The following is a 17,416-nucleotide window of genomic DNA, read 5'->3' on the forward strand; positions in this document are numbered from 1 at the left end:
GAATAGCTCATATAATCTCTATTCAGAGGAACACTGTGCTTTTTGGTCAGTTAGCACTAGGTTGTGCTAAGGTGTCACTGTCTCCCTGGGAATTATGTGTTTCTCCATCAGCTGTCCTTTTGAATCTCATCCATTTTCCACAGGAGGAAATAACAGATCACCAAAATAAGTGTGGCATGAGTGGAGATGTTGGGTAATGACTAATTAGGATTGATTTCCATTACTTGGTGTATGATACATGGTAAGAAAAGGTTTGGGTTTGGTTTGTTGTTTTTTTTTTTTTTTTTTTTTTTTGTTATTTTTAAAAATAAGATAATCTTCAAAATGGTTTTAGAGATTTAGTCTCCATCTTTGAAAGTTGTGTGAACCATTAAAATGAGACCATGCAGAGGGTTATGAGGATTATAATCACTTATATTTAGGCATCTGATGAACCCAACTAATCAAGCAGTCTAATCCTTGAAGCATGCATTTAACAAACCGATCACAAGAAAACTGGGATTGAGTGCAGCAGTTTTATTGAAAAAGTCCACAGGTGTGTGCAATTCCTTTATTAAAATGTTTTCAAATGCATTGGACAAGGAGCAATTGATGATCAAGAGTTATTCCTTTTTTATACATTTTTATTTCCAAAACTATACAAACATAACATTGGAAAACTTTCCTTTTCCTCCATTGCAGCTATTAATAATACTGTAATGGTAAGTTATATATCTCCCTGTTCAACCTGCAAGCCCACTTTCCTGGAGGTGACATTTTACATCTTTGACAACTAAAAAAAGGTCAGTCATATTTACATGTGCTTAAGGTTGCATAATTGAGCATCATACAGGTTCTGAAAACCAGTGGATAAATGGTTTTCAAGAGTCGCCCTCATGGATTGGAGGTTTTAAATACACATAAACTGCATACATGTGATTTAGTAGCCAAGACACTCTCTGTTCTTTTTGTTTTCAAGGCTGTCTCTAAACTGTGTGCTAGCCATGGTAAAGGTTTGTTTTAGTAAAGGTACTCACTGAGTGAAAAGCAGCACTGACAACAACTATTGCTGATGAAGGACATGAATGGGCAGAGAACTGTATGTGTATATATAATACAAAATCTAATGTTTCAAAATGAACTTGCAGCTTTCATGTAAAAATAATGTGTAGAATAAAAGCTATGTCCTGGATGGGATTAGAGAATTTCAAAAAAACAAACCCACAAATATTTATGTAAGGAAAAAAAGTAGAGCTCAACATGGGAAAAGAACAATAGAAGCGCATGGATTAAATTCAGAAGCTGATATTGCAATGTATAATTACTGGAAATTCAGTTGAAATATAGCAACATTATCAATGGAAAATGAAGGCTACAGCTGCAGCAGACACATACAGTACATTTTATGAGCTATTATATTGGCCATACAGGTTTGTCTACATGTTATTTATTTGAATCCTTAAGGCTTCTCTAATGTCTTACATGAAAGTGCTGTCTGCTTGGATCTTCCATGCATGAGGGAAGGGGATAATTTTTCAAGGAAAAAAAAAATTGTCCACATTTCAATTACAATAGCACATCCAGAGACACAAAATAAAAGACAAAACTTTATGGTACCTTTATTTCATTTATTTTGGCCCCCAAAAGATGCATGCACTAGAATTTATGTACTACAAGGTATTGAAATATTTACAGCATTGTACATGTGCTCTTAAAGGGATGGCAAATGGAAGGGTTTATTTTTATCTTGGTGGGAGTAGAAGTTTACTTTCCTAGCTTAATACCCACTCAGAGTGAGAGATGACTCTTCCAAAAAGAAAAGCCCACAGAGAATCAAGCTATAGCATAATCTCATAGCCATTGTTAAGTGTACAGCATGTTACCTGGAAATTCTTTTCTCTCAGACTTCTGTCTGAAATATGAGTACCAAGTGATGTTGCCATGTTCCCCTTACCCTGCCTGCTCTGTTTCTCTCTATTCCAGCAGGTATAGCGGTGTATTACCTGTTTATATTATTTTTATTTCAAATTCTTTTGACATGTTGAATGGACATTTAATTCACAATAACCTGGTGGCAGTTTTTGGACAAATGATGTGATTGATATTTACGGGGTTATGGCACTAAAGAATTCAGACCACTATAAAGCGCATCATAAATACTTCAAGTGGATTTAGGAAGCCATCTCTCTAAGAAATTCAGTGAGTAAGGCTCATATCACTGATTTCCTTCTGCTTTTAAAGGTAAAGATATGATACCCAATACACCAGGTTAAACAAGCAGAAGGCAGTTGGGAAGAAGATGCGGGCATAGGAGTCCATTTTGGCAATGCGGATGTGTATTCTTCCATGCCTCCATGCTCCTGTTCGACAATCCTCAAAGCAGCAAAAAAAACTGGCACAGTCCTTGCCATCAAGACACTCATACCCGTATTCTTCATCCCTTTCTTGGAGATGTGTAGCATTGTTCATTTGAATAGTAGCTGATCGAGGCCGGATGTCAATTGTAGGTGCCTAAGGTGGAGTAGCAAAAAAAGACAAAGATGGCAGGAGGGAGAGACGTTGTTATTATCACCAGACCAACAGATAGATGGAGACTTATAGTCAACGTGCGAATGATGGTTCTGCATGGAGTACATGGGAGATTGCTGAGGACTTCTAATGGCAGTATTACCTTAAACTCACTAAAACCAGTTGCATCATATACTTTACGGGGAAGCAGCACAAATCAATATAAAGTTAACAGCTGTGGACAACTGGCTTGAAAGACAAACAAGGAAACATCAGAGGTTAAAGGAAACATTCAGGAATGTAATTGATGGTATTTTTTAATTTCTTATGGTTTGTATTTTACATAGCTGCTTGATATCTGAAGGCAATTTGTGCATTGCATATAGAAATGGAATAATCAATGGAAATGCAGGATTTTAAATTAGGGCTGGTTCATGTTGAGACAGGAGCAAATATATGTGTGTATATATGTATATATATATATATATACACACAGGAAAAAAAAGGAAAAGCTGGGTCTTTTGAATAAACAAGCTAGGACAATCTCTGTAAGACTCTCCAGTTGTTTGAATATATGCAGTTCAGCATCTACTAATGTTCACCAACTAGAAGGTTCAACATGTTTCAGATTTTATGTAGTAGCTGCACATAAATATCTATACATATATAGATATACACATATCTATTCGGGACAAATTGAGCAAATGAAGCATTTAAAACACATTTGAGCACTTGGTGAACACTAGGATGACAGGCACTGAAATTTCCTACTGATAGTAGGGTAAAATAACAACAATTCCATTCCATAGCTATGCATATTTGATGTTTTTTGTTTTGTTTTGTTTTGTTTTGTTTTTTTTGTTTGGTTGGTTGGTTTTGTTTGGTTTTGTTGTTTTTTTTGGTTTTTTTTGTTTTCTTTTTCCCCAAGGAATCTCTACATTTCTGAATGAAGAGAATATTTAGATGTGGACCGTAGCTAGATACATTTCCTAATGTGCTAAGAGTCTATTGATCCAGTGATGGCATTAAAAATATATATGCAATTTAAACCCTTTCAAAACTCTGACTTTTTTGCATTACAGCATTTGAATAATTGATGATGACATTAAATTTTGTTCAGGTGAACATCAGAGCACATTTAGTTTTATAATTTGGAGTGAAATCGCAGAGGTTAAAAAGGTGGGGGTCAGTGTTGAGTTGTAAAAGGGTACATTGCAGGTTTCTGGTGTAGCTGCTGCTATTGAATCCTATGGCAACTTGAGAAAGTGGAGCAGAAACGTTTTGACGTTAAACTCAATTCATGGGATGCAATAATGTTGGTCACTCTTGAACTTACTTTAGTTCAGAACCATAGTGAATCATTATTTGGGCTGCTGAATCAACTCTACAAATTGTCTAGAAATATGTAACCATTCTACTGAATTAGGAAGTTACCTGAAGTAGGATGCTTAGGTGTCTCATTAAAAAAACCCACCCAACAAAACACCACTCTCATATAAGCTCTGATAGTTAAATTCAGCAGTCGCATGCAGTGAATTTCCATTCCAGAAAGCATTATACCTTGAAGGAAAACATCCGAAGAAGCTTTCATTTTGTAGACAGAAAAGAGAATCAGAGGGTTTTGTTTTAAATTAAAGAAAGAAAAAAAGAAAGAGACAAAAATAATGTAAATTAAAAATATGTTTCTAAAACATAGTAAGTCAAAAAGAACTAAATTTATAGAAAAGTTGGGATAATAGCAATTTAAACAAATATCTGTAATATAACCCCCCCACATTTTTGACTCTTCACTGTCTTATAACTAAATCTGGGCCAAAGACGTAAGATATCAAACTCAATTTAGATCTTTTAATATTCCCAGGGGATTCCAGTCTTTTATGTTGACCTGTTTTGAAGGAGACCATTCACAGTTTACAGAAACACTTTTAGTAGAAAAAATTCTTTTTACCTGCAGCCTGCATCCTGAACACTCCTAAGTTTTTTAGACTCTGTGATTTGGAACCAGGCAATCATCTATAGTTCTGTTTGTCCCCAAGTGCTCACAGATAAGTAATGTAAAGAACAAATCATCTGCCCTTTTATGGACATCTTTAAGTGAGACAACTAAGTTTGAGGTAGTTAATCTCGGCTCCTTTACTGCACTGTAAAAAACACACATACACACAGCCAGCCTTTTATTGCAGCCTGAGACAGGCCAAGATGCATCACCTGCCAGCAGTGCTTCTTTCTTTTGACCAGAAGAGAGGCCTATGATGAAATCGAACTTTAGCATACCTAAAGTTAGGTAAGAATTCTTGTGCTGTATGTTAAAACTAAAAAAAAAAAATAGTATCTTCAAAAATCTTTGAAGATTTTAGGACAGCAAATCTGAGTGACTAGATGCTCAAAATGCATTTGACAGTGCTCTCTATTAATGTAAACCAGTTGTTCTTCACATTTTTCATGGGCATATTTGGGTTGTTTTGTAGACAGCTAGGCTACTTTTCTCTCTAGGATTTTACACTGATTATTTTCACTTCAGAGATTCTATACAACAGACCTTTTAGTTCAGGTGCAAAAGAAAAGAAGAAATCTGTCCTGGACAAAAGAATCAATGAACTTTTTCCCTACCTGGGCAAAACCTTAAACACCTACTGAAGGTGCTTCCAGGATTTAGTTATTGTGACAACTGAATACACTTATTTATTAGTGTGTAGCACACGTCCATAAGTAACATTGTTAACTGCTAGCTGAATCACTCTCTAAGGGAGAAAAGTAGATAAAGGGGATAAGAAATATAAGAAAAGAAGATATGAAAACAATGAAAAGTAAACAGATGCTTAAGGGGAAATTAGAAAAAGTACACTGTAGTTTGAATATAAATGTTTAACTGTAGTCTTGATAGTAAGAAAAACAGTCATATCAATAATACATGCATAAGTTAATGCCAGAGAACATTGCTAAGACAGAGAAAGTGACAGTGCTTCCATAAAGGTCACAGCAAGAGCTCTATCTATGACATAAATAATGGTTTTGGTGATAGGTGTGATTTGCTTTTACACTTTGGTTAAAAGGATCCTTATTCTAAGAAATTAGTTTTTCTGGCATCCAGACAACTGTAATGTATGAGCTTTTCATTCTCGAGGTGAATGTTTACATTCCTATTAATACAAAGGAAGAGTATATATTACCAGTGTCTGAAAAGAAAGTACAAGCATGAAGAGGGATTTAAATGCTTTCTTAGAAAATGTAATTGAATTTTAGACCTTGCCGCTAAAAAGATACATACTGGGTTTTTCTTCTTTTTGTCTTTATCCTTGCTTGGCTTTCTGTTGCTGACAAAGTAGTGCAAAGTTCCATATTCCACCAGTGCAGAGAAAACAAAAATAAAGCAGACTGACACAAAAAGATCCATTGCTGTCACATAGGAGACTTTGGGAAGAGATTTACGAGCAATTGTACTTAGGGTGGTCATTGTCAGGACAGTTGTAATACCTGGTAGATAGACAGAAAACAACAGAAATATTACTTCAATTGCAAACTGATATTGTTAGTTCTCTCTGAGAGGTTTTGAAGTATGCCTGGAGTTCAAACATATAGCAAAGATACTAAACAGCACATCACAGCAGTGAATGTGGATTCAGTGAGAGCTTCAAGGATGAACACGGGGTATGAAACATTTTTGCATGGTCTCTGCAAGTGTTGTTGTGCAGAATAGCTTGGTTAGACTGATTCTGAGTCTAAGGAATTTAATTTAGTTGTTTAGTTTTGTAGGTTACTTCTAGGAGGCCTTCACTTTTGAGACATTTATTTTTAGGCTGTGTGTGGTCAAACACTGAAACAGGGTGTAGAGAAAAGACCTTGTGTCAGAGTGAGAAAATCATAGTGGAGAATAAAAATATCTTTACTCCATTCTTTAAAGTAAACTCGAGACCAACCTCACCTTTGTGGTGTTGGGATAAGGTTTTAGTTGCAGACTGCCAATAAGAGAGAAACTTGCAGCCATTTTAGGTGGTAGAAATTAAAATTCTTAAAGCATGTAATCCATCAGGAACTGCAGGACAAAACGTGTCTAGATTCGTATGTGTGCTCCATAAGGGAATAAACCTGTTTTCTTTCTCTTGCTTAAATGAGTTCTAGTTGTGCAGGCATGCTAGCCCCACACAGATTATCTGCTACTTAAGTGATTTCTTGCATATAAAGCTGGAAGAGAGAAACTCTCAGGGCTCCTTATAAATATAAAACTGTGAGGTCAGATTTCTCTCTGTGCCAGACCACCGTCACTTCTGGTCTTCATAAGTGACTGTACTCTATAACTGTGAAGTACTGTGACATACTTCACCGTGCCGTCTCCTTTCAGAACATTGCTGCCTGTACTACAATGTGAGGAACATTAAAAATGCATCAGAACAGTTAAAATCCATCACATTTATATGGTAAATTTCATACCACTGATTTCACCTTCTCAGTGGTACAAATAGACTAATTCTCAACAGAGGGAGAGAAACTGGTTTGTATATTGAAGTAAAATTTAAATAACAGCTGAATGCCTTATTGATTCTATACTTCTTTAAAGCAGGTGTTATAACCTCATTTTAGAGAGGAAATGAAAAAGGCAATAAACACTTAAAACTTTCAGTCATGGGAGCCAGTGGTCCTCTATTCCTCTGTTTCTTTCATGGGAGATCTGGAATGAAAATGCTGTCCCTTACTTTGCTTTCCAGTGCTCTATGCTGTAGTTCTGTGAAGAAATGAAAATGCAGAAGGAAATACTAAAATGATTCTCACTTGCGTGGATTTAATGGAGAAGTAGAAAATGTGTTTAACTTTGTCTTGTTGAAAGTTTCTGTTTTGCTAATCCTTGCAGCTCCAGCTGCTTTGCACAAGCAAGGTTAATTTGGTCTCTTTTATTTTATTTGTGGAACAGTTGTTAAATGTGTAGAAATTGCTAATTCTGATTAATTGCATGTCACATTTTCATGGATAGGATTTTAGATGCCACCAAATTCAGTTGATTTTGTTGCCTGGAGGCTAAATTTGATTGCTGGTCTCTAAAGCAGAAGTCAGGGTAGTATGTTCTTCCCTTTTTACCACTATAGCACATAGCCAGAAATTTTGATTGCTTCTTGATATGTACTTTGTTTGTATTGCTAGTCACCATGATGCGGAAGTAGAGCAAATAAACCTAACACATCCCTGCTTTAGTATACAGCAATGTTCCCCATTCTTTTGATGTTTACAAAAAATATTACTGTCATCAGAAAACGTGCAAAAGTTTTGGTTGTAAGCAATCTACAGTGCTCAAGATCTGACATAGTAAAAAGGAAGAGATGCAAATACAGTTTAGGGTGTGTTATTCCTTGGAAATTACTGCATCCTTATAAATGAGGAGAGCTCATGTGAATTTGTCTTGCCTCTTACATTTGCAAACTGGTGATCTGCAGAGGTGTCAGTTAAATGTCAAAACACTTGCATAAAATCTGGAAGAAAAAATAGCTCACCTAGTGATGTTCTGGCTGGAACTGCATCCTTGTTAATCCAGAAAGAGACCCAGGATAACACAACAATAAGCGTGCAGGGAATGTAGGTCTGAATAGTGAAATAACCCATTCTCCTGCTCAGGTTAAAGTAAACAGACATGACTACGTAGTCTCCTGTAAAATAAAAGGATACTGAAGTAGAATAATATATTAAAAACCCAACACAGGATTTCTGTATTAGCTAGGGTTTTCCTGTTCTGTGTTGGGGTATATATATGAAACTGATTCACCAGATATATTCACAGCAAATACATACCTCTTCAACACTGGTATAGCTCAAGAACTGGTGGATTTTTACACTATTAAAGAGAATAGTCTGGCAGGTTTAAATAACTTCAAGATTTCAAGGGTAACCTGCCTTGCATAGCACAGCAAGCTTCCTTCTACCTGCGTCATTCCTCATAGCTTGCAAATGCCTAGTGCAGTCCTCTTACAACAACTGAGTGGTGGTGGTCCAGCAAACCTCCAGTCACCATGCTGTCCCTCTTAGCATGCCCTCAGCTCTGCTCTCAAATAATGCATGCTTTCAGATGTACTTTCTAAATTATTCATGTTGGCAACTATTCTTCAGGGCTAGGCAGTGTCAATAATTAATTTTTTTATTTGCCTGAGATCTTCTGTTGTATTATTTCCTCTAAAAGGATTTGAGCCCACACCTCCTAAGTGCCCCCCAAAAGCCACGCTATATGTTACTCTGTGCATAACACGTAATTCCCATTCAGTAGTTTTATGATTCTTTTTCCAGTTGTTTTTCCCTTTCAAGCTATTAAGTAAATTCCATCTGGATTCAGGAGTACAGCAAAGCTTCAGGTTTAGATGTATTTTTATTAAACTAAAAGAACCTAGTTCTCATCCTCAGATTACAGCACTCCTGGGAAATCTTAATTGCAAAGAACTACAGAATCCCAAACTACAAAAGACTTCATTGCAATTCAGTGAAAGGCAATCCAGAGAAGTCTCAAACTGCAACAGAATAGGATTTGCAAATTGAGAATAAGATAGTTTTCCAGCATTATCAAAGAGACTCTGTGACAAATGTGTATTCTGCTTAGATCAGTACCTTTAGTTACAAGTGAGTTCTCTGTTTTCAGGCATAATTAAAATTTTAATTTCTCCCAGAATAATTCCTTTGATCCTGGTCACAGAAGAAACTTCAGAGATAATTTTCCAGCTGGTGCTTCTTTGGGGGTTTTGGGTTTGTTTTTTTTTTTTTCCAATGTGAATGTCCACATCCCAAGGATTAACTGGTTTTAATTTAATTACAATATCTTATAGTTAAATCAAAGACTTAAAAACCAAATTATATATGTGTGGTTTATGAGATATGGCTGAATGTGAGCAACCAATTCAAGTAACTACAGTCTGTTTATCCTGTTAATTCACATGTAAGTTTGCATTATATGTGTATGTCCTGAATGATACAAACACACCATCCCCCCAAAAAAAAACAAACCAAAAACCATACCACTGATCAGGAACACTGTAAAACTGAAGCCATAAAATTATATGGCTCATATAAAATTATATGACTCATTCTTCATCCCTCTGGATCATCTGTTGACTTCCTGAGAAGTTCTCATTTTGTCAATTTTGGGAATTTTTATCAATTTGTCTTCATATATGCTATTACTATCATATATGCTATCAGGGTTTTCTCCTGCTATACAAAGGTAGGTATTACTTTAAGCTACATCTGTATTATTTCCATTCAAACAGTTTAAAGGGGAAGGCTGTTTTCATGCTCAATATTAATCATACTACTTCAATGTTGAAGTACTATATCAGATCCTAGGCAACTAGTTTTATCCACATTTTTGTCCTGTTCTTGGACAGGTCTTTTTGTCCAGCTTTTTGGTTAATACTAGCCCTATTGATTTGTAGAATCTTTAATTCAGAAAGAAAGGAAAATGTTATAATCTAGTACACAACCAGCACTTTGTTACAGGTATTGGGTTCAAATCCAAAACTCAGCACCTGTGCTGAGAAAACAAGCAGATGAGTCCAGATGACCTAGACCAAGGCATGCTGTAAAGACTTCATGCGTGACCTTTCTTCAATAATAGTGTGTGCAAGCCAAGCCAGACAGTGGCGTGGATAACATAGGAATATCCCTATATATGTATATTTTGGGTGAGCAGCCTCAATCCTTCCATTTTATAGACTGTTTCCACATAGTTTTATTGTGTTTTTTCTCTTGGTGGTTGTCATCTGGTCTCTGTGGAGAATATTTTGATTTTTCCCTTAATGCAAGGAGTGGGTTTTATACAGTAAGCTATTACAATCATTTTTACAATATTTTCTGCTTAATTTTAAAATGAATGTTTTTTTTTTTCAAAATGTAATGCAGAACTTTTAAACCGTTAAGTAACTTGTAAAGGCCTCAGTTCATTCAGCAGCAATGAGGCATTACTTTTAATTCTCTGTCATCTCAAAGATGTACCAATCCATTTCCATAGAGCAACAGCAGTGTTCTGTCACAGAACATTTGCTACACAAACTGGAGATGCTCCAGGTAGGAGTGTTTTATATCGAGTTGAACACAATTCCTTCTGCTTTGTAACTTTTTTCTTTTAAATACTGGACTTCTTAACCAATTCCGTTTCAAAATAGCATATCTCGGCTAACCTGCTGCAGAAGGTAAGTCGATGTAATTGTTCTAGATTTTGTTCAACCCTCACGAACATTATTGCACCTTCCTTTATGCAAACACTTTTTTCCCTAATAGATATATGTAAAAAATCCAGAACACTCCCGGATGATATCCATAGGAAACACTGTATCAGCTCCTGATATTCATAGACAAAATCTGCAGAATTATTCTGGCAGACCTTATTTCTCATGCCTTGTAGAATTGGAAACATTTTACTGAAAGCTTAAAGAAATAAGAGACCGTATAAATGTTATACAGGCTTTAAGGTTTCTACTAATGGAGCAGGTAGATCAAAGGAAACAGAAATTTCAGTTTCAACTCTAATTTGCCAGACAGTGTAGAATTATCCACTCTGAAGAATCATTGAAGGATGCATAAATTCCTTTAATACATGTTGCTTTCTAATCCAAAGTCCTGCTGGTGCTGCAGACACTGCTGCATTTTGGAGTAAATCCCACTATTTCAGAGAATCTTACTAAGGAAAGGAATAATGTTAATACCTCAGAGAGGTGTTTTGTCTATTTCTTACCTTTCTTGGTTGGGATTTTGGGAATGATGATTTATTTCAAGGTAAGAGTGATAGTAACAAATACAATTTAGGAAATGTCAAGATAAAGCAAGCCAATAGTTCTGCTATGTATTGAATGTCTCTTCTGGCTTCAAGTAGTATGAACAGCTGTAAATAAAGCACTAAGGAAAACGGGACTAAGTGGTGGCATGCTCCAGAGAAGCATCTTGCTGGTATTACCTAGTTTATGTAAGTGATGTTGGAATGATAAAACAGCAGGCCTTCTGAGATTTTGAATAAGAAAGGTACTCTGAGTATACAAATTAACATAAGACCAAAGATGTGCCATTTAGGACCTAGTATCAGTTGTCAGAACATGTACATCCTAAATGTAAAATGCATTAACTCCTCTGGGGAGCATGGACTTGACAGTATTTCACTGTAATCACATCTTTCATGATGGAGTCTTGCCCCAGCCCTGGTTTCAACCACAGCTGTTTTTCTGACTCTATTAATGGAATTCTTTGCTCTTCAGGTGAGACCAGCTTAAGTACTCTCTGTTATATTCAGACCATCTCTGTGCATCAGGTGAGTTTTCACTCCTGGTGTGATGCCTGTATGGAGCTGTCAGACTGAGGCATTATTTCAGTAAAAAGTGGCCAGACTTTATCCTCAGCACAGTGTCATTCATTAGCCCTCACTTGGCAAATTGATAATCTTTTCATTATTACTTCATCCTCTTTCCCAGACTCTTGTTTATATCCTTTATTGTCCACTACAGCAAGAAAGCTTCTCATTGCTGTTTGGAGGGCTAATATACTTTTGGATTTTTCTAGAAATGAATGATAATACAACCTGGCAGTATCCTTGTAAGACAACATACTTAAATACTTAATATTTGGCATCCTAATTAGAAGATTTTTGGATTACTTAGCCTTTCACCAGAGACATTACAGTCTTGCTGTCCTCTCCAAGATGTATATAGCTATTACATATGTCTAAAAAATAATACTTAGATAATTTTCAACTTTTAAAGAAATAAAAAATTTCCCTGGGAAAAAAACCTCTTATTACATGGAGGAGTATAATAGCTCATCCTAAATATATTTAGATCTCATCTCTCTCTGTTTACGAATATACATAATTCTCCTATTTCTCTGTATTCATCTGTGTTTCTATAGCTGAGACATAGTTGTTTTCATCTGAAGGTGCAATAACCTGTTAATCAGCTTCTTCAATGACATCTATTTAAAATGGAATGCAGACCCCCAGGAAAATGTTGTCCAGGTCATGTTTATCCACATGTATACACAGTCATCATGCTTTCTACTAAATTCATATTCCTGACACTTATGTTTGGAAGATCATGAGATGCAGGGCAGGGTTATGACTTGAGTTTCATTCTGCTACTCTGAACGGGAAGCTGAATATTGCTCTTGGTGTCAGTAATCCCTGTTGCACACAGAGGAAGTGCATAGGACTTAAATCACTTCTGAAGTAGGAGTTATTTTGAAAAGAAGATGCATACCATCAGTATCCAGTCATCATGAGCCTAGTAAGATCTTTCAGAAAGTTTTATTTTTAACAGTCCTGTGACATCCTAATTTACACAGACTCAAGGCAGTCAGTGAAAGTTTTGGGGAGCTCCTCCTACCATACACTTTATGATACAGTAGTTTGAATACCAGGATTCAGGCTCTGTTAGACAGTAGGGAAAGTGAATTTCTGACTTGAGGAACCATCTGTGCATATGCCCTGGCCTAAATCCCAAAAGTTCAATAGAAGGAATTAGTTGTGCCAGGAAGCATAGCCAGAGGGAATGAACACTAAACTGATTTAATCAGCACAGTGGGTGTGATCCTTCATTGCTTCCTGGTTGTGGAATCATTTATACCTGTGCGAAGTGAATGGGAAATTATACCCATTAGTACTCTCTTTATGCATGTTTAAGTGACTGTGCAAAGTGTAAGGTACTGGGGAAACAAGCCTCTAATTTGTACTCCAAAGTGATTTGGAAGCTAGTACAAATGCTTGAAGAAAGAACAGCTTTGTAACATCACAGGAAATTGGTGTCTTAATTAGAGTTCAGGTAGCAACTCTTACAGCTAAGATTGTCTCACGTTTACTTTTATAAGATACTGTTTGCAGGTTTTCTTAAAAATTGCTAGATTTACTGCTGGATTTAAGGTATTAAAAGAACTGCAGAAGAGCTTCAAAAATTATGTGTTGGCCACCTGGTCAAGTTTTATGTATGTGTCTATGTGTCATTTCAGTTCATTCTCATAGAGAGTTTGGGAGTGGATAAAATTGCTTAATTTCTGTTGAATATGTGGAGTATTGAAGGGCTGGTCTTTTTACATGTGGCCATTTGTGTGAAAATCTTGCATTGCTAAGTTAAAAGTCTTGGAAAATTACCAATGTGTGCATAGACACGTGTCCATACGCATGAGAATTTTTTTGAGAGTTTAAAAGTAGACTTTATTCTGACTAGCCCTGTGCTGTCTCTGTTCTGTACAAAGCTACACACCACTCTGAAGGGCGGCACAGCAAGAACAGATGGGTGGCACAGAGAGTTCTGTACTTCTTAAAAGTTACTTGTTTCATTATACACTCTGCTACCTAAAATCTCTAGAATTTCTTTGTGTGCTGAAAGTATGCAGCACAAAAAATCCTCACCTCCTGCTGTCTCCATGGTGTCAGGGAGATGCATTGTGGAGCTCCTCCCCTAGGAACTGGATGTGTTCTATCCCAGGGTCTGAAAAGGATTTTCCTTCAGTATTTGGTTACCTTAAATATTTTTGTCAGTGTTTCGTAGGATGAAAAATAATGTGTTTTATTAACTCTCATGTTTATAATCTAGTGCTTTTAATGCCTAAAGTGTAAAAATTGGTGGAGAAAATAAGTTATATAGGAGGATATTGATGAATCAATAACTGGCAGAAAAATGCTGCCAAATATCTTATTGCATCTTTTTAAAACCGGACATGTTCCTCTACTTAAATGGATTTGTGAAACTGCTGAGAAAATTGAAGAAAAAGACAAATGTATGAGCCAAACTGTCCTAAAATGAAGGATCATCTTTTGTTCTTCAGTGACTGATCAAATGACAAACAACTAGGATTAGAGCAAGTCACTGTTTGTGTGGTACCTAATAGTCACAATTTTGTTAGTGCGGCCAATAGAGGCTCACACAGACCCAGACATGCACCAGCTCTCCAGATTTCCAATAGGTTTTTCTTTCCTAATTTTAGGCAGAAACCATACAGAAAAGAGCAAGAACATTTAAAAGAAATGTTTAGAGAACCACATGAAATAGAAATGGAACCTACTCTCAAAATTTACTCATGTAAACAAGCGCATAAATAAATGACTTGTTTATCTATGGGAAACACTATGCATTTCCTCATTCTGGATGGAGTATACGTAGGAAAAAAGCAAATGTAAGAAAATGGTGCCACAGGAGGGCACTGTCACTTCAGAATAGACATGAGAAACGATTGCAAGTCTGCCAGGGGAAAACCTAATCTTAAAATTCTAATTATTCTCCCTATTGAGTGTTTAGACAAACACTGAAATGGCATCACTGACTTGTATGGCTCTGTTGATAGAGGAGCACTTGTAAGAACTAACCCAACTCTTGTATGATACAAATATTACCAAAGTATTACCTTTTGTGCTACAAGTAATGAGTATAAACTGCATAAATTGTTAATGACGAACAACTGTGGCAGCAGAATTTATCTTCTTTTCCTCATAAATAACTAATAGATAACATCCTTGTTCTCTCTTTTGTACTGTTAACATGGCCAGCAGTCTCATTTAGGCAGAGATCCCCACTATCACTGTTGTCCAGGGTTTTGGGGTTTTGTTTTTTTCAAGAATAAACAGGTAAATAGTTTAATGGAAAATTCTCCTCTTTTCAGTCATTGTACATAGCAATATCATTAAAATATGTGATTCCTATAAATACCTCCTTTAAGGTAGGAACTCTGTTGTAAGCTCACTGTTCTCAGCACTCTAAGAAAACTCACTCTGAATTAATTGTATTAATAATAATGATAACAAAAATAAAAAACCTACATCAAATGAATTTGGGGGGAAAAAAATTTAAATGTCTAAAATATTTTAAGTGAACTGAAAGGCTCTAATCATTGACCAGTTTGTTTCACGGTGTACCCACACATAAACCAAGATGACTCCAGACCCAAAGGGTTTATTGTTGAAGTGGGCAATATTCAGATTTCTCGTGTTCTCTGTTATTTTCCTAGATCTGGCATTAGTGCATCTTGCTGTGTATTAGTTCAGTGCCTTACAGTTCCGAGCTGCAGCGAAGCACCCAAATGTTACTGAATCCAGTACTTGTCTTTCTCCCTAACTCTTAAAATGGCAACCTACTGGATCAGTGTTGACTATAAAAATAGGAAATAGGACCAAAAAAATCTTAAATGCATCCTTCTTTAAAAAAATAAGTCATGCTTAATGCCATTTGCATACATATTTTCTGTAAAATTCCCTGCAAAACAACCAGTTTTCTTCAGACTGTGTGCCCTTCTTCCACTTCTGGCATACTGGAGGGCAGTAGGGTGACCCAAAACCTTCTACAAGTGTAAAAATAAAACAAAAAGGGAACAGGGGCAAAGCCTTTTCTCATTCATGTCAAAACAGGTGATGGTACCAGAACTGCTCAGCAGCAGCTGGATTACTGCCCGCAGGAAAGGCAGGAATGCGGGGAGAATGGGAGAGCAGAGTTAGACCTTTCTGTCTCACTTTAGGGCTGTGTCAGCCTATGGTCTACATTGTACACTGCAGCTCTAATCTAGGATGAAAAATCCTAGTTTAAGAAATAGTTTAATATTAGTGTTTTTGTCCTGATACATCTTCCTTTCACTTTTGTCCCCATCTCTCTTCTTGCCTTGACAGGGTCTGTATTTGCAATTTACTTGTCTTGGTGAGCGTACTGACTCAGCCTCAGAATGCAGTTCAGTGTGATGTCTTGCACCGTTACAGTGGTATGAGGAAAACACAATATTTGTTGTAAACACACAGTTTTCTGTGAGGATTCAGGTTCAACCTATTCAAATTATTTTCTTGTATAAAACCTGAAGTGACCTATTTTTTACTTTTTTTTTTTCTTCTTACAACAGATCAGCAAGTCCTTAAGTGTTGCCTAGTTTAGTACTAAGTAAACAGTACTTCTAAAATTGGTCATTTATTGCATGAAGAGATGATCTGAGCTCTTCCAGTTCATGTTTTTTACATATATCACAGGCAAATAATTTTTGCAGAAGTATTTGATCACTGAGCATGAGTGAATTTTCATAAAGATACAGTGGAAACTTGATCACAGTGCAGAACATAAGCTGATATTTGTGAGATTTATTGGTGTCCACAGCCAGAAATGAGAAGTCTGGTGAAATGCAAAATCAGAAAGAGCTGTACCCTAGATATCTGACCATGAAACCTTCTCATTATCTCCTTTGCCAAATACTTTTTTCATTGTTTCTGTCCTTCACAGTTTTCTTTCCTTCCACTGGCTCATTTTTAGACTGCAGAAGGGCCAGACAGTTTCAAGAAATAATGAAGTTTCTTCATTTTCAAAAATGCTCAACAATCTCTTTCCCTCTGAGTTTCAACAGCAAAATACCACTATTGCGTCATAGGGAAGTCATGATGTGAATAAAATACAGTGAATGTTTGGCCTTTAGGGCAAAGAAAGAAGGAAAATCTGTCATTGCATTGTAGATGTTTGCTTGTAACGGACTTGAAGGATTGAGGCGGTGCCATTCTCTACATGATGTTTGGCACTCATTCTGCCTGGGCATTGCATAAAGAATGGGTTGATTCATGGTCATGGATGGTACAGTGTAGCAACTGCACTGTGATTTCATCCCAGTGCTAAATACCCATTCCTAAGCAGTGATTAGAGCTTGATTATGTAATGAGGCAAAACAATATTAAGACTTTTGACAGAGCTTGCACTGTAGTCCATTTATACAAGATTATCTCTGGGATTCAGATAGCTGCAAGCCTGGATTTCAATTTACATTCCAAAGGATGAATCCTGACTGCATTGCACAGAAGGGTGGGGGCAGAGGGTGGGAGGAGATTTTCTCTTTTTGTTTTCTTTTCCTGTTTTTAAAGAGTAACGTGTGTGTCTCTATGTGAATGTGCTTGATATCAAACACCTTGATTTCCTGCGGGAGCAGGAGGAGAGAACTGGAATTAGTTTATGTTTGTGTGTAATGACAACCC

The 17,416-nt window shown here is 36.4% G+C and overlaps 1 protein-coding gene across 4 annotated transcripts in view; it reads right to left on the minus strand.

Moving 5' to 3' along the window:
- Positions 1-501: 501 nt before the first annotated feature.
- GABRG2 (gamma-aminobutyric acid type A receptor subunit gamma2) overlaps positions 502-17,416 on the minus strand; it is a 66,877-nt gene continuing 49,962 nt past the window's right edge. Inside the window, exons 7-10 of one of the 4 annotated variants that reach the window (XM_062605329.1) lie at positions 7,968-8,120; positions 5,756-5,961; positions 4,048-4,071; positions 502-2,490 (exon numbers count right to left, since the gene is read on the minus strand). In XM_062605329.1, coding sequence (XP_062461313.1) covers positions 2,215-2,490; positions 4,048-4,071; positions 5,756-5,961; positions 7,968-8,120 — 659 coding nt within the window. In that variant the 3' untranslated portion in view covers positions 502-2,214. Of the gene's footprint in view, positions 2,491-4,047; positions 4,072-5,755; positions 5,962-7,967; positions 8,121-17,145; positions 17,359-17,416 lie in introns of those variants that run through there. The other 3 variants (XM_062605330.1, XM_062605331.1, XM_062605332.1) reach the window with 3 other exon arrangements.

Source organism: Pezoporus occidentalis, unplaced genomic scaffold (assembly GCF_034315485.1).
Source record: "Pezoporus occidentalis ecotype Australia unplaced genomic scaffold, CSIRO_AGI_Poc_V1 ctg91, whole genome shotgun sequence".
Lineage (NCBI taxonomy): Eukaryota > Metazoa > Chordata > Aves > Psittaciformes > Psittacidae > Pezoporus > Pezoporus occidentalis.